Here is a 15,798-nt window from a genome sequence, read left to right on the forward strand (position 1 = left end):
AAAACGCATCCCACATGGAAACAAGGGACCATGCAAGCTACCCCGTCAGCAACACGGGCGACATACTGGGTCTGCTGGTCATAGCAAGGGGTTAATCATCTACGGTCTAGGGGCCGATTAACCTCTCCCTTAGGCTTCGGTCGAGCTTCCTGATCAGTCTGTAAATCCAGGGATAGCGGTGTCGGGGTCGAAATCTCCGGCGTAGCCGTAAATGCTTCGCGCTGCCATACGACGGTTCAGCACTCGATGTCTGGAAGTATGGTCCTCAATTAAAAAAAGTTTAAAAAAATACCAAATTCTAATTTCTTATCAGTTAATTTTTTTTTTTTTTTTTTTTTTTTTTTGATTTCGAAGATAAATTTGGGTAGGGCAAGAGGAGTAGGCCCAATCGCAAAAACCTTAGCAACAAAATAAGTGTACAGCAAACAGATGTCTTTCGCTACAGAAAAAGAAAAAAAGAAAAAAAGATTACCTAAAGATAAAGAGTAGATTTTATTGTTATGACTTAATTTCTATTTTATAATTGATAAGTATTTAGAACTGCAAACATGATACTCTCTGTCAGTTTACTTCATTCGAGTTCCTCCCGATGACAATTAAATGGGATTGAGGTATGGATAAATGGCAATCCCTCTAGCACGTTATTCTATATGACCTTTCTATGTGCTGTCTCGTGCTGTCTATATAACTCTTGCCCAGACGAAAAACTATAAAGGATTCATTTGCGGATGTTTACAGTTTGCACCGGGAGCCCAGTTTAGAAAAAAAAATTGTATTTCTATATATAGACGACATAGTGAAAACAAAAGCGCGTGAACAGCTCTATTTTGATCGTAATGATAAAAGGGTAGATTTTACACCGTGAAAAGATAAAAAAACTTACTGACGTTTCGGACACTAGTCCTTCGTCGGAAGACGAAGTAAACGTCAGTAAATGTTTTCATTTAAAATCTAAAATTTATCCTTTCATTAGAAACACCGACGCAGCTTACACTAGTTTTTAGCTAGTTATTTCTTCTTTATATTTTGATCGATTTTTTTACATTCGTTTTCCTCGATCAGATACAAAAAAGTAAATAAAAAAATAAATAAATAAATAAACAAATAAATAAATAAATAAATAAATCAATCAATCAATTAATGAATGAATAAATGAATGAATGAATGAATGAATCAATCAATCAATCAATAAAAATAAAAATAAAAATAAAAATAAAAATAAAAATAAAAATAAAAATAAAAATAAAAATAAAAATAAAAATAAAAATAAAAATAAAAATAAAAATAAAAATAAAAATAAAAATAAAAATAAAAATAAAAATAAAAATAAAAATAAAAATAAAAATAAAAATAAAAATAAATAAATAAATAAATAAATAAATAACAATAATAACAATAATGATTAAAGTCGATTTTCCTCCTAGTTTATTTTCCTCTTTCAGTGTTATCTAAATTGTGCTCCCTGTGGTACAAGGTATAGACTCGCAGCACAATAATCTATAGTCTTGGTCCACATTTCAATCAAGCTTTTTGCGATCTACCTTCCCAAACTATTTTAAGCGTTTGTGCGAAATGCTATTGAATTTTAAAGTATCATCAAGGCGTTTACAAGAAAAGCCTAAAATGAGGCTTAAACTTCACTAAGTCTTCACTTTGTTTCTCTTCATCTTCTTCGATCTTGATCGTCATGCACCCCAGAGAAACAAGGTCCTTGGATGACATATCGTGGATGGCCGCTGACAAGCAAAGATCGATGCCATTCACGGTTTGTACTACTTTCTTGAGTTGAAGACAGATGGCAGCTTCGGTGTTGTGGAGCTCTACTTTACTACAAGCGGATTTAAAACGACGAGAAACTAGAGTAAAGTTAACGGAAAGAAAATTCAAATTAGATTCCATTCCTGGACTACAACCACATGGTTCAAAATCCCTTGAGGTAAAGATACAATGAAACAGTCACCACGTTGGTTGATCTAACGAGAGAAGCTAATGAGGATTTGCCACCTTCAACCATCATGGAGGCTATGACGTAACATGCACCTTCAACCATCATGGAGACTATGACGTAACATGCACCTTCAACCATTATGGAGGCTATGACGTAACATGCACCTTCAACCATCATGGAGGCTATGACGTAACATGCACCATCAACCATCATGGAGGCTATGACGTAACATGCACCATCAACCATCATGGAGGCTATGACGTAACATGCACCTCATGTATGAATGACTAAGTTGATTTTCTATACAAAGAGATTAGGACCAAAAGGTTGAAATGATGTAAACTCTTCTTCTATATCTCTCTATATCTCTAGCTCTTCCCAATTCAAACCATGACTAGTCAACAAATGCCCACCTTTTTAGTGGAGATAGGTAGCGTTTGCAGCCGTTTTAGTATTTCGTACTGAAATTTCCTCCTCGCTAACATCGTTAGTAGGGGAGGAAAAAGGGGATGAGGGAGAGGGAAACTGGAGGTATGACCAAGACCAAAAGAAAATATGGGGGAGGGGGTGATTGGCTTAATTTGTATACGCACCTGGAGTGTATACTCTGAAATGTTTGACCTCATCCACCGCGAGAGAAACCCATAGTCCCTGGTCAGTAAAACCAAACATGTCCATCAAAATGACATCCTTATACCTAACCATAGACCTTTTATCTTGGACGCAAGGTTTTCCCTTTACAGACTAAATGTCATTCTCTTGAGAACGAGATGTCAAAAAATATAAAACAGTCTTCCGTTTTAGATACTCTATTTCAAGGCTGAATTACGATGCTGAGAGGACTCGAGATAAGCGTAGGATACCACGACGCGGCTCCTTTTTGAGATAACAAATTAACGAAAAACACTGTTTTATTTTTCCTGTAAAAATCGAAATTCAGAGCCAAAGCGCATGCGCAAGTGAGCGTTTTAGTTACCATTATGTAAAATGGTATTACGACCAACCAGAGCGCGCGAAGGAGCTCAGTCATTTTGAAATTTTTGTTTGAACCATCTTCATATTTGTCCTCTCATGCTCAACCATTAAACAAAGAAATGATACTCTAGAGAATGACAAATGGTTTGAAATAGGGAAAAAACTTAACGCCCAAGTTAAAGCGGCTAAAGAGTGATTTCCTTTGAATGCCATTTCTACGTTTACTGGTTGCTCTTGTGAAGATATATATATCGTTATGGAAAAAATTCGAGCAAATAAAGAGGTCTGAAAAGAGGTCCGAAAGAGGTCTGAGACAAGGAAAGATTACACCCAAAGTCAAAGCTATTTCATTTTAGAAATGAAATGAAAAATACGATAGGGAAAAAAGAGTTTATGGACACCTATAATAAACATTGTCATCGTCAAAGGTGATAGGCGATAGGCCATTCCGACATGGAAATGGTTTAGTTGAATACAAAGAACATTGAATGGTCTCAACATTAAGGTCCATTTCAGTTCTTGAAGAGAATAAGAAGCAGAAACACAAGTTATTCCAGCTATTCTTGGATCTTGGAATGACCTATCTCCTGTATCGCTTTTCGCCTATCGACTTTATTGGCAACGTTTATTGAAATAGGTGTATCCATTTGATTGTCCAATTACCTTTCCTTTCTGGCTGGCATCGACTTTACCACATACTGACAAGAAATAAAAAGTTTAAAGTGAGTACAAACTTTTTTAGCCTTGTTCTTTTATGGCAAATAAGCAGCCGTCGCGTGTTGTAGCCATAGTATAGTGACTGCGCTATATTGTTAACTACACGCTGTGATTAGATGATCGCTGGTTACGGTATAGCGTACCGCGTCGTGTTGTAAGTCACTGAGAACAAAACGTTTCACACACATAACGAAAAACACTGTTTTATTTTTCCTGTAAATATCGAAATTCAGAGCCGAAGCGCATGCGCAAGTGAGCGTTTTAGTTACCATTATTATGTAAAATGGTATTACGACCGAAAACCGAAACGCAATTCACCTTTTTTCATACATCGGTTCAATGGTCAAACACAAAGCATTCAGTTGAGATTGAAAGGTTGAAATTTGAATGATCCTTTGAATTATGGTATTACGACCGAAAACCGAAACGCAATTCACCTTTTTTCATACATCGGTTCAATGGTCAAACACAAAGCATTCAGTTGAGATTGAAAGGTTGAAATTTGAATAATCCTTTGAATTATAGTACCTTGGCGCCTCGCTTGAGCGCTTTGTGTTTGACCAGTGAACCGATGTATGGAAAATGGTGAATACTGAAGTTTCAACTTCTCTGTTGCTCAGGGTTAGACTCGATTTTGTGTAGAATATTCATGTGTTCCAGTGAAAGTACGTCGAATTTCAAAGTTTGTGTTCGTTTGAAGATGTACATTCTATACTTTATTGTTGCATGGGCAGTATTTGTGAATATTTTGATAGTACAATAAGGCTAACCCTGAGTCGAGTAAATGAGTGTTTAGTCAAGGAACACAGTGGAAATCGAAGTAGGTATATTTATAACGTATACTTACCTTTTGTTTGGTAGCGAGGAGATAGCACGACCTTTCTACAGCAGATACACTGTCTGGGCTGAGGGCAGGTACAGGTGTTTGAAGTCTTCCCATCCGCGTCGGCTTGTTTCTCCACGTCACGTGGTGCAAAGAAACCAAGAAAGTTTTTCTGATGGGTATGAAAAAATAAACTTCAACCAAGTATCAATCTTAGACAACCCTGCACGAATTAAAAAAAAACCTCTGGGCTGATCTAAGTCAGGGCACGGCTTACTCACAGATCCGATACCCTGAAACAACCTCTGGTCTGATCTAAGTCAGGGCAAGGCTAACTCACATTTCAAACCCTGAAACAACCTCTGGGCTGATCTAAGTCAGGGTATGGCTAACTCACAGATCAAACCCTGAAACGACCTCTGGGCTGATCTAATTTAGGGAACAACTAACAGATTGGATTGAAATTTAGAATGTTAGGTTTTTCGGAGGGAGAAAAGCCCTCGAATCAAGGAAGAAATTAAACATACTCAAATATGTTAGGCCGAATTTTAAAAAAAATTTACTTTTCTTGCTTACCGTTTTTTCCTCGTTTCCTGATTCGTCAGAATCTCTAAACCAATCAGCTTTCTCGAGCCCAGTCTTCTCTGCGTTTTCGTTGACTAGGGCTCTAACAGCCTGGAGGATTTCAAGAGGACTCTTACTATTGGCTTCTTCAATTTCCTTATAGATACAGCCCAGCTTGAAGGTCTTGTGAATCACCAGGGCCTTGATTTCTATCGAGAGACAGGCTCCATGATGGTGGGGTTTGAACGATACATCGGTGAGTTTGAGACAGGCCTTGAATTCTTTAACCAGGGGGATTTTGAAACAGATTGGAGGAGGATTTTGGACTGAAAAGAATTGGGAAAATATCCGTGAGCGGAAAAAGCTTTCTTTGGGGGAAGGGGCGGAGCAAAAATAGACAAACGAAAGAACAGCTGACAGTATTTCTAAAATGGACAAATTGCTTGCTTTCAATCAGCTAATAAGTCTAGACCTTGAAATCTCCTTATCTTTTCCAAATGGTGGTCAAAAACTGATCACCACATGCTTAGCCAATTCTATTGAATGAACATTCCACACGTGACAGGAAATGACGTCAAGTGATATCTAGCAATTGACACCATGCATTGAACCAAATAATCAGTGATCAAGAGAAGGGTTGCTGGGATTGTTACTAGGGACTTGTGTGTTTGCTTACAATGATTATGGCAAGATGGCAAGCATTTTTTCAACCAAAACATCATCATCATCATCATAATAATAATAAACAATAAATACTTAGAATATAGCAAGATGGCAAGCATTTTTTCAACCAAAACATCATCATCATCATCATCATCAATGCTTTATTTAACGAGGGTGGCACATAATAGTATAAAAATCCTAACAAACTTGTGGCCCTCAAAAACTATGCATTAATTACAATATACTATATAAACCGATAAAATCTCTCATATAGAAAAAACAATTAATCCCTTTTTTCACTTTTTATTCTAAAAAGCATTGAGTTTTAGAAATGCGTTTTTTAAGAAATAAAATTATTATTATTAAAGATATAAGAATGAATATAGATACAAAAATAAAATAAACATAATATAAAGATTCAAAATAAACATAAAGGTTTTTCACTGAATGAAGAGAATATTCCAGCAGAAAAGTTACTAAAATATATTGAGAAACTAATGGAAAACTCACTGAGTTACTTTGATCTGAAGCCATTTGACTTTTTTCGTTTTTTTTTTTAATTAAATATTTTGAACAAAGGGTTTTCTTTATAGTAACTTGACTGAAATAAGGATTTGCATTTCATCATAGATTCAAACATTGTATCAAAAGTGACAACCTGCCTGAGACATGTTGCCGTCACGGCATGCACGGCATGTCCCCATGTTTTGACATTCTTTATACTTTATACATGCACTAATGACGCACCTGATACCTCGGTCTTGAAGATGGTTTTACCATCCCACGTGATGCTGATCTCTATACCCTGTTGAGTGATCATGAGTAGACGAGACTTTACTTAAATAATCATAGTTAATAGAGGGGAATGGTTATAAAACTTATTGTTATATGTCTTTGTTCACTTTTTTCAAGCGTGACCCTGCACAATCCTTTGTTTTACCATTATTGGCAATGGCTGAGTGAACAGACAAAACTCTTTCTTTTGGCTGCTAGTTCAAAATACTTTATTTATAAGAGATATTTGAATATTCCTTACAATAATCCCATAGACGAAGTTTATGTTTACTTATTTTGCAATTTCGGATGAGCATAAATCAAACATTGTGCACGGTCAAGACTGGTTCAACATCAAAAGCGAACAAAGACCTGATAACAATAGGTTTCATAACCATTCCCCTCTATTAACTATGAAATAATCGATGATGAGAATGTATGTTGGGGTGCGGCCGTACTCCTAGATTCATTCATCTTTATCCATCAGTATCTGAGGACTGATTCACACCTTACAATACATTTTCAACTGACTCGTCCCCAGTCGTCTCTCTCTCTCGCACGCAAAGCATCAAGGAAAGGAAGAGACGACGTCTCCTTTCTTCCTTCCTTCCCTTGATGCTTTGCGTGAGATAGAGAGAGACGACTGGGGACGAGTCCGCATTTTCAATAGCACGCGCAGAATCATCTAGCGACGAAGTAGGTTACATTTTAGTCGGACGTCAATTAAGGCGCTTCTATGACACTCCACAGGCACGTGCCCTGTTTATCGACATGACATGAAAACACTTTAATTGACGTCCTCAAAAACACTAGTTTGAGCTTAAATTAAATAATTGACTTACTATCTTTGACGCGAAGAAAGCAATTTTCACGCAAACTAAAATGGAAATGAAAAATGTGTGAAACCATCGCAAAGAGAGATAGAGAATTGGAGAAAGGTGAAAGTCTCTGTTGCCTTGGGCGTAATGCTTTCTTATTTCAGACCACGTGTCATTCCCTTTAGAATGACTCTTTTAGAAGATATATTAAGAGGAATTTTTTTCAAAAAGCGCCAAAAACTAGACTTTCGTATGAGTTTTGATCCCAATTTTCGTTTTGGGTTAACACTCAAAGATGTTTTGTTGCATTTGTGTTAGAATGTTGCTTTGCCAGGCTTTAAACCTCATTTTCGAATAAAATTTTTGCTTTGGGTTAACACTTTGATTCCACTTTCATCGATCATCTCCACTTCCAAACAAGTTAAACTTTCTGAATAACAAGATTTTAGCCTTGTACAACAGTATTTCTTCGAGAAAATAGTTTTTGGCGCTCACTGCTTGAATACGAAAAGAATTCTCTCTTAATATGGATGCAGCTCAAATCATGGGTTTAAAATGGGGTAAAAGTGACCCCCCCTCCAAAAAAGGGCATGACACGGGCTAAACTTTCTACTTTCCATCACAATTAAGCATCTCTTACAATTATTTAGCGCATTTTTGAAAAAGTTTGGTTTTAGCGTTTATGATACGCGCACCCCTACATTTTAATATGAAGTGAAATATGATACAATCAGAGGACGACATATATATATGTATATATTATTTTGTGCCTATACCTTCATCATCGACATGAAGTTTTTTAATCTTGATCTTTGTGCAGCGAGAAAAATCATCGACGTTCGTCATGTCGCTTTTATCTTTTGACAAAACCATACGCGAAAAAATCAAAGGCTTAAGTTTCACATTTAGAATTCCACACACACACACACAAAACACAGTATGAACCAAGAAATAGTTACGGGTTGGCTAATTTTTTTCTAACCTTTTGTTGCAGCATTAAGTTGCAAAGTCGTGGCAAGGACGAAGAGAAGAAGAATCAATAGCTTTGCCATGTTGTTCACGCGCCTTTTGAGCTTTGCCACCAAAACTGATTTCGCTCGTGTAGAGGAATTCCAAAGAGCTTGCGAGTCGCGAAATGATGTTTTTTTTCAAAGAGGCCTTTATATGTGAAAACTTTAAAAACTGAAACTAGAAATCGATCTCGTTTTCGTCAGGTTATTTTTTTCTCTTTAAAATGTATCGGTTTCTCATCTTTACCGCGGTGGACCCTCACCCTGAATATCATCTTCTAGTCCATCCACGTCACCGAGTGGTCAAGAAACTGAAAGTTTTGTCAGGAATCAAAACTACATTTTCTTTTGCTCGATTATTTAGAATTATTTGGCTAATTTAGAGGGTTATCTAGCTAGTGTCGCGCTAAATACTTATACATTTTCTCTCGGTTATTCTGGCTAATGCTGAGGGTAATCCAAAGTTGCCGCTTAGCAATAATAACACCAAGAAATACAACCGATAAAAAGTGAAATCAGAACTTAAAGCAAAAGTCATGGACCTGCCGAGCTGTTGTTTTTCCTGACTTGTAGCCAAATGCTATTTCCGTCACACAGGGTGGAACACAACACCAACATATATATTCATATATATGTATATTTTTCCAAAAACAGCAGAAAATGAGCTAGAAAAAGAAACTCGAATAAAGATGTGACAGATGCTTCGAAAGCGAAGAAAGCGAAATAATTCTACATCACGCGGATGACATTATGCCAGTCTTGAGCTTTTTAGATATATAAATTCTTGCATGAATCAGTAACTCGAGAATATTGAAACTTCAAAGCTCACGATGGCAAGGCTTCTTGGAATACTGGCTTTTCTTTGCATACTTGGAAAACTCGCTGCTCTTGGTGGTAAGTATATTCAGAAGAAGTTCAGAAAATCTTTAGGCGCTATTTACGGCCCGTAATAATCGTTAGTTTCTTCCATGTATATAGTTTTAACGACTGAGCCAATCCATGCAGCCAGCATTCACAAAATTTCCTTGGAAAGAATCTGAATAAAGAGAAAACGCCTACAGTCGTTTTCATTACAGTTTGAAATCAGTCGGGCTGAAGTTTTTTTTGGATTGAAAAAAAAAAAAAGAAGTAAATAAACGAATTAACAAGAATTAGTTTCATTAGTATCTATAAAGTAATCACAGTAATGATAAAAGGGTAAATTATACACCGTGAAAAGATGAAAAAACTTACTGACGTTTTGGACGCTAGTCCTTCGTCGGAGTAAAAGAGGAAGGACTAGCGTCCATTAGAAACACCGACGCAGCTCACACTAGTTTTTAGCTAGTTTTAAAAATCAACCACACCCTAAATCCATTGTTTGATGTAGGTTCTTAAATTCGGCGGAAAACCCAGATTCTTAAAGCCGGCGGCGGAATTGATATCAACAGGGGAGAACCGGGCTGAATTATAAACCCGGGATAGGTTTTTAATTACACGGATATATCGTAAGCACTCTATTTACAAGAGCAACAGTATTTATAAGCAACAGTAACCTACCTCTCTGAATTCAATATAATTTAGTATTTCGTGAATTTAGGACTTAGATGATATTTTAAACCAAGCGGCCCTCGGTCTTGAATTCTAATGCAATTCGCCCTAGCGTTTGAACCTTTATATCTCCTCTTAGTATCTAAACGCTAATTTTGCGGAGGGAGGGGGAAAATCGTCGAAGCACAGAAGGGAACTAACAAGCAACTCTACTGACATATGATTGTGAGTCTGGGGGTCGAGCCCATGATCAACGAGGAGGTTCAAACGTGTATATTGAAGTGATATTTTTACCAAATACTAACTTCAGTCCTTTTACCAGAAAGCTTTTCAAACGTTTTTTCCCCAGACTGTTTTTAGTCTTTCATGGTTAAGTGGGCAGTTGAGTTTTATTGGATTTATGGTTGCAGATGAAAACAGTCCAAAGGTAGTGGTCTTCGGTGAGGGCGACTTTGAAGTGAAGTCTGATGAGGGAGCCCGAGACAGCCTCGTGTGGCAAGCAACAAAAGGCCAAAAGCCCGTTGCATTAAGGATTGAAGACCGCAAGTGCCAGTGCTCTGGAACGTCTTGCAATTGCTGCGCTAAAATCAATCTCGTGATTTCTACAATGAGTGGTATGTTATGCCATTTTTGAAATCCCTTTTTGCTGGATGTATTGTATTCTTGGTGTTGCAGGAAGTATTGTATTCTTGGTCAGGTTTCTTGGTGTTGCAGGATGTATTGTATTCTTGGTCAGGCTTGTTGGTGTTACAGGATGTATTGTATTCTTGGTCAGGTTTGTTGGTGTTACAGGATGTATTGTATTCTTGGTCAGGTTTGTTGGTGTTACAGGATGTATTGTATTCTTGGTCAGGTTTGTTGGTGTTGCAGGATGTATTGTATTCTTGGTCAGGTTTGTTGGTGTTGCAGGATGTATTGTATTCTTGGTCAGGTTTGTTGGTGTTGCAGGATGTATTGTATTCTTGGTCAGGTTTGTTGGTGTTGCAGGATGTATTGTATTCTTGGTCAGGTTTCTTGGTGTTGCAGGATGTATTGTATTCTTGGTCAGGTTTCTTGGTGTTACAGAATGTATTGTATTCTTTTAAATATCTTCCATATTTACAAATTCCTTCACAGTCTGTGCAGGCTTCACTTTTAACCCCAGTGCAAAGGTCAGTACTTGTTCGAACACATCAATAGACAATGCCTCCAAGTCGAGGCTGGACATGATAAAATACAGTAAATGTATGGCTACATCAAGTCGAACCTCGACTTGAAGCCATTGTTTCGTGGTCACTGAAGTAAATTTTGTTAAGGTCTACTAGTTTAGTTCACTTTTCGTTAATTTTAATGAAGCTATACTTCTTTTTTTAACATAGACGTTGGATTTCACGGTAACAGTGGATGGCATAGTGGTGTTCAAAAAGACTATTTCAGGTATAAAAAAAACTCCTTGCTTGGTCTGAACCTATTTTGCTAATTAATAATAGGATCAAATTGGAATTTAGAAGTTGAATTTTGCAAGGGGATGATCTCGGGAGAAGACTCAAGGAAAAAAAATCCCCTCGCATCACGGGAAAGAAAATCTTTTACATTTATCATTGCATTTTCTTATTATCATTTTTTAGTTGACAAGCCTGTAAAGTACTGTCGCGACTTTCCAATCGGAGGCAAGAATGCTAACATTTGTCTCGGACTATCGGATATATCCTTCAAAGAAGGTCACACTGGTGCTTGCATCTACATCGAGATCAACTATAAGTTTATTCACTGGAAACAAGACCTGGGTTGTATCTATGAAGTTGTTCAGCCCATCAACAACACAAAGCTCAAAGCTATCAGTTTCTTTAAGAAATAGTTAAATTGCTTGCATCACCTTTGGGTTAAACCTTAAAACAAAGCAATTTGTGATTCGCTAGTTGTGTTTTAGTTCCTAATAATAGTCTGTAATATTGAGTTAAAACTTGAAAGTCAAATAAAAGGGATCAAGAACGCATCGAGAATTTTATAAAAAATAAAACAATTGGACGTGAAATTTTGTAGTTTACTACTTTTTTCGTTCCAAAAATTTGCATTTAGATAAAATGAAATAAAACTGTCTCCATGGAATTCTAATGTTGTCTTAATTTTTAAACAGCAAGTTCTCTACCACGTATCACGTACGTAACGTCCTCAAATTTTATTTTTGAAAAGTTCCGCATCTGGATCCGGTTGTACCACTAGAAATTCTTCTCTCAGCGAACACGATTCAAGGCTATCATCCCAGCAACTTTTACCACAAGAAAAGACGATAACAGTTCCGAATTCAATCCCTTGATTTTTACTTGAAATATCTTCTGAGGGAGTGTCAAGTTCTCTATTTGAATCCTTTCTTCCATTTATGAGTTTATCATCAGATATTTGTTTATATTGAGGGTTTGTTCTAGGTTTATCTGATGTCTCAGGTAAAGCTGAATGTAGTGAAGATTCTTTGATTTTTAGCAAGACTACCAAGGCTGGCATAAGTTGTAATTCATAAACCCTTTGTGAGCCACAATACTGACATCTAGGTACTGCTGACATGATATCTGATGCTGTAGAGGATGAGATCGATAACGGCATGCCATTCCACTCATATCTATCCATCATGTGCATCAAAGATAATAATAATTAGAATTATCATATGACCCCTATCTGCCCAGGCGCGCGCTCTTAAAAAAACCTTTGGGAAAATGGCATGAGCAGGGCCGTACGGCTTTGAGCGAGCAGGGCTGTATGAATCTGTATGGCCCTGCTCAAATCCACGTGCTTTCTCTTTTGTAGCTTTTATTTAGTATTTCTTTCTTTCTTTTATTTTATTTTATTTTATTTCGTAACAGTCATACAATAAAATGCTTATTGACTGAGTGGGAGGGCCGTACGGGAAAATATTTGGCTCTCCAATACTTTGAAATTCCAAAGGCCTTCATTATGGAAAACATTATTAAATATTCTACACAAAACAAGGTGGGCCCAGCTGAGCAAAAGAGGACTGTGAAATGGAGTATTCGGACTGCAAGAGGTCCACCTATGTTTCACAGTTGCTGTCACTTCTTTCAATGGTGGATTGATTAGGGTTAATCAATGACCCTTGAGAGGCAGGGGTTTGTCTGTCAACACCTATCCCCCTCCCCCTGGGGGAAGAAGACTAATTCATTATTTTAGTGTAGTACTAACCTTATGCACTGCTGTGGGCACTGTTGTAAATGCTTCTGGAATCTATGAAACCCCTTGTCTCCATGAGCTACAATGGTCTTCTCATAACACTCTGTTACAATTTCATCTTGCTTGGCATTTGAATGGTTCGGAAGAGATAATACTTCATTTATGCTCACACCCTCTTGTTCTTGGTAACACAACAGAAGTTGTTTTTCATGACTGGTCAAGCTAGTTTCACCAGTTTTTTTGTTGCTATTGTTGGTTTCAAACACATTGATGTAGAATGGATGGAAGCGGGGCGCATCTTGATTCATATTGTTTGATATTAAGGGCTTAGTGCTACTATCGGTTTTCACTGGTAATTGGTTTGTGTCTTTTACTGTATCCATAGGATTAAGGGATAGCTTGCTTGCAGCATATTCAAGTTCTGTAATGACAGGATCATTCCAATCATCTGCACTATGGGAAGTAATCAAAACATAAATGAATAAATAAAAAATTAATAAATGAAGGATTGGAAACATTACTGAAGGATGTAAGAAAGGAAGGGGATGAATGCAGGAATGATTGAATGAATGGATTTAGATGAAGGAAGGAAAGAGGGATGAAACAAATTGATAAAAATGAACAGACTTGTGAATAAAATAATAATTGAATGCAGAAAGGAATGAACAAATGAATGGATGAATGAAAGATGAATGAAGGAATAAATGAATGAACAAATGAATGAAAGAATGTGTGAGGGTTTGAGAAAGCATTTGACATACTCTCCCCAGTCTCCTGTATCATCACCCCAATCATCTACAGAATTACTCTTCACAGCATTCTGCAAGCATAAAATGAAAACAATCATCACACATTATATATCATTTAATATTTATTCCAAGAAGAAATCTTATCTTTCTTTTAAATATACCTTGTCAGCCTCTGGATAATCGTTTTTCTCTAATACTTGGGATCTTAGGATTGTCCAACTAAAATGAATAATGACAAAATAAGTCAATCTTCCTCCTCCTAGTCGGTCTGAGGTGGTTGCATATTGTGTATAGCTCTACTAATCTAACTAGAATAAGCTTACCTTTGTGGTTGATTCCAACAAGATGGGTTAACACAACCAAAGATATACAGCGTCCTGTGGTATAGAGAACCACTAAGAGGACAGTAGATTTGTGAAACAAGAAGAAGTTGTCTTTTACACAGCTTACACGAAGGGTATTGATCAACCAAGCTAGTCATCCAGCTCTGAAAAACAACACAAACTTTGCTTGACACAATCTCTACTATGAAAAATGCTATGTATTAAATAATTAAATGGAAATAAAATAACATACAGGACGTCCACCAAACTTATTTGTACTCCAATTACACAGTTTATCGTCATTTTCTTCAATTCTTTGGTCTGGAAGTCCCAAAAATACCTGACTACTGTCCGCCATTTTTAAATGTTCACCTGCGCACAGGGAACCCATGATATGATACATTATTCCACAGGAAACCCAATTCCAATTTCTACTCATCCACTTTGAACTAGATTTTATCCAAAATCAATTACCACTAGTTTTCAACTGTTTTAGAGGCTATATTCTATTATATCTGGAGAAGTAAACATCCCACAGAAAAAAGCTTCGATAACGATGCCTTTTTTTCTTGGTGTTATTCAGTCAGTTGACAAATGAAAGGGGTCAGTAATGCACAGCCCCCACCCCAACGGGCTTAAATCGCTAAAATTAAGGCATACAGGAATGATGGGAAAAAAAAAAAAAAAAAAAAAAAAAAACGATAAAAGATACCCTAAATTTCGAAAAAGAGGCAAATATTTGCGTTGCTGTAGCAACTTTGTGATTAGTTTGCCCTGGGCGTGCCCTGGGTAATTATCAAATTGTCCACGAAAGCGATTCTTTTAATTAAGAAGACAGCTTTTTAATCAGTTTGAAACGTTCTCTTCAGCAATGGAGATCCCTCATCCGACGAATCGCAGAAGGGTATAGGGAAGTTCAAACGAAAATAGATGAAAACTTAAAAGAACAAGAAATTAGTTTCCGTGGTAACTGTAAACAAACAAAGAGAATCTAGTTCTATAAAATTTATGTATATTCTGTGCATGTTATAAGTAGACTAACTGCTATGCTATGCGTTTACTAAGCTACGAGGCTCGCACTGTGGACGGAATGGATGAGAGGAAATCTCTGCGTATACTTCGATGCAATGAATGTACTGTTTAGGTTTTTGTTGGTCAAAATGTAGCAGGTAAGCCGGCCACAAACTAGAATTCAAAAATTTGAAACAGCCGCAAAGTGAGATTTTTTGTTTTTGTTTTATTGCTTCTTTAAAAAAAAGTGTCGGATCCCGGCTATATTATGTATATGATATACTACTGGTGTATTCACTGCTTGGTTCGTGGTTCACTTTAATATGTAATCGTGTGCTTAAAACACGTATTAGTAAAAAAAAAAAAACGTTTCCTGCCAAGTTACTAAAATGATTTGGGTTGTAATCTTCCTTTTCTATCGAATTCAATTGAATTTAGGTTTTGTAGCTGAAGGCTGAAATCTGCGGTAGTTGTTATAAAATGGTCCATCTGAGATTGTCTGAAACGCCTTAAGAAACTAGAACTTTAGCGTTTTATTGTCGACATCAATCCGCTGGCCAACTCCCAGATGAATCTGGGCACGAGATTATTGATGGCACTTTCATTTTGTGATTTCTAAAAATCCCTTAATGATTAGCATCAGTATTTCTTATACCCTATTCAAAACCAAGTAACTAATATATATATGTATATATATATTTAAGTTCTTTTTCTAATTCACGTCCAATTTC

The 15,798-nt window shown here is 36.7% G+C and overlaps 3 protein-coding genes across 3 annotated transcripts; 1 reads left to right on the forward strand and 2 right to left on the reverse strand.

Annotated features, from left to right (window-relative positions):
- Positions 1-1,402: 1,402 nt before the first annotated feature.
- On the reverse strand, positions 1,403-8,431 carry LOC116302155 (uncharacterized). The gene is made up of 9 exons (XM_031711376.2): positions 8,265-8,431; positions 8,059-8,139; positions 7,307-7,341; positions 6,438-6,495; positions 5,040-5,353; positions 4,488-4,635; positions 3,587-3,621; positions 2,542-2,599; positions 1,403-1,856 (listed from the first exon to the last, which is right to left on the reverse strand). Exons 1-9 carry the CDS (start codon positions 8,332-8,334, stop codon positions 1,606-1,608), a joined length of 1,050 nt encoding a protein of 349 aa, XP_031567236.1. The 5' UTR covers positions 8,335-8,431; the 3' UTR covers positions 1,403-1,605.
- A 598-nt stretch (positions 8,432-9,029) lies between these two features.
- On the forward strand, positions 9,030-11,910 carry LOC116302156 (uncharacterized). The gene is made up of 5 exons (XM_031711377.2): positions 9,030-9,186; positions 10,233-10,436; positions 10,939-10,973; positions 11,181-11,238; positions 11,430-11,910. Exons 1-5 carry the CDS (start codon positions 9,123-9,125, stop codon positions 11,657-11,659), a joined length of 591 nt encoding a protein of 196 aa, XP_031567237.1. The 5' UTR covers positions 9,030-9,122; the 3' UTR covers positions 11,660-11,910.
- LOC116302154 (uS5 assembly chaperone PDCD2L) lies at positions 11,123-14,416 on the reverse strand. Its single transcript, XM_031711374.2, has 6 exons — positions 14,310-14,416; positions 14,057-14,220; positions 13,895-13,952; positions 13,746-13,804; positions 12,997-13,437; positions 11,123-12,418 (listed from the first exon to the last, which is right to left on the reverse strand). Exons 1-6 carry the CDS (start codon positions 14,412-14,414, stop codon positions 11,974-11,976), a joined length of 1,272 nt encoding a protein of 423 aa, XP_031567234.1. The 5' UTR covers positions 14,415-14,416; the 3' UTR covers positions 11,123-11,973.
- Positions 14,417-15,798: the final 1,382 nt, after the last annotated feature.

The sequence above is a fragment of the Actinia tenebrosa genome, unplaced genomic scaffold, assembly GCF_029948245.1.
Source record: "Actinia tenebrosa isolate PJP-AT-01 unplaced genomic scaffold, QUT_ActTen_1.0 PGA_scaffold13__45_contigs__length_12533684, whole genome shotgun sequence".
NCBI classification, from domain to species: domain Eukaryota; kingdom Metazoa; phylum Cnidaria; class Anthozoa; order Actiniaria; family Actiniidae; genus Actinia; species Actinia tenebrosa.

Bases quoted from the DNA above. Each gene is read 5' to 3' on its own strand.
- LOC116302156 (XM_031711377.2), top strand. From the start codon at position 9,123: ATGGCAAGGCTTCTTGGAATACTGGCTTTTCTTTGCATACTTGGAAAA. The intron at 9,187-10,232 runs GTAAGTATATTC...TTATGGTTGCAG, and splicing joins AAAACTCGCTGCTCTTGGTG to ATGAAAACAGTCCAAAGGTA. The intron at 11,239-11,429 runs GTATAAAAAAAA...ATCATTTTTTAG, and splicing joins GTTCAAAAAGACTATTTCAG to TTGACAAGCCTGTAAAGTAC.
- LOC116302154 (XM_031711374.2), bottom strand. From the start codon at position 14,414: ATGGCGGACAGTAGTCAGGTATTTTTGGGACTTCCAGACCAAAGAATT. The intron at 14,221-14,309 runs GTATGTTATTTT...GTTGTTTTTCAG, and splicing joins ATAAGTTTGGTGGACGTCCT to AGCTGGATGACTAGCTTGGT. The intron at 13,438-13,745 runs GTATGTCAAATG...TACTTCCCATAG, and splicing joins GATACAGGAGACTGGGGAGA to TGCAGATGATTGGAATGATC.
- LOC116302155 (XM_031711376.2), bottom strand. From the start codon at position 8,334: ATGGCAAAGCTATTGATTCTTCTTCTCTTCGTCCTTGCCACGACTTTG. The intron at 7,342-8,058 runs GTATAGGCACAA...TTTCCATTTTAG, and splicing joins ACTTCATGTCGATGATGAAG to TTTGCGTGAAAATTGCTTTC. The intron at 3,622-4,487 runs GTAAGTATACGT...ATTTCTTGTCAG, and splicing joins TCCTCGCTACCAAACAAAAG to TATGTGGTAAAGTCGATGCC.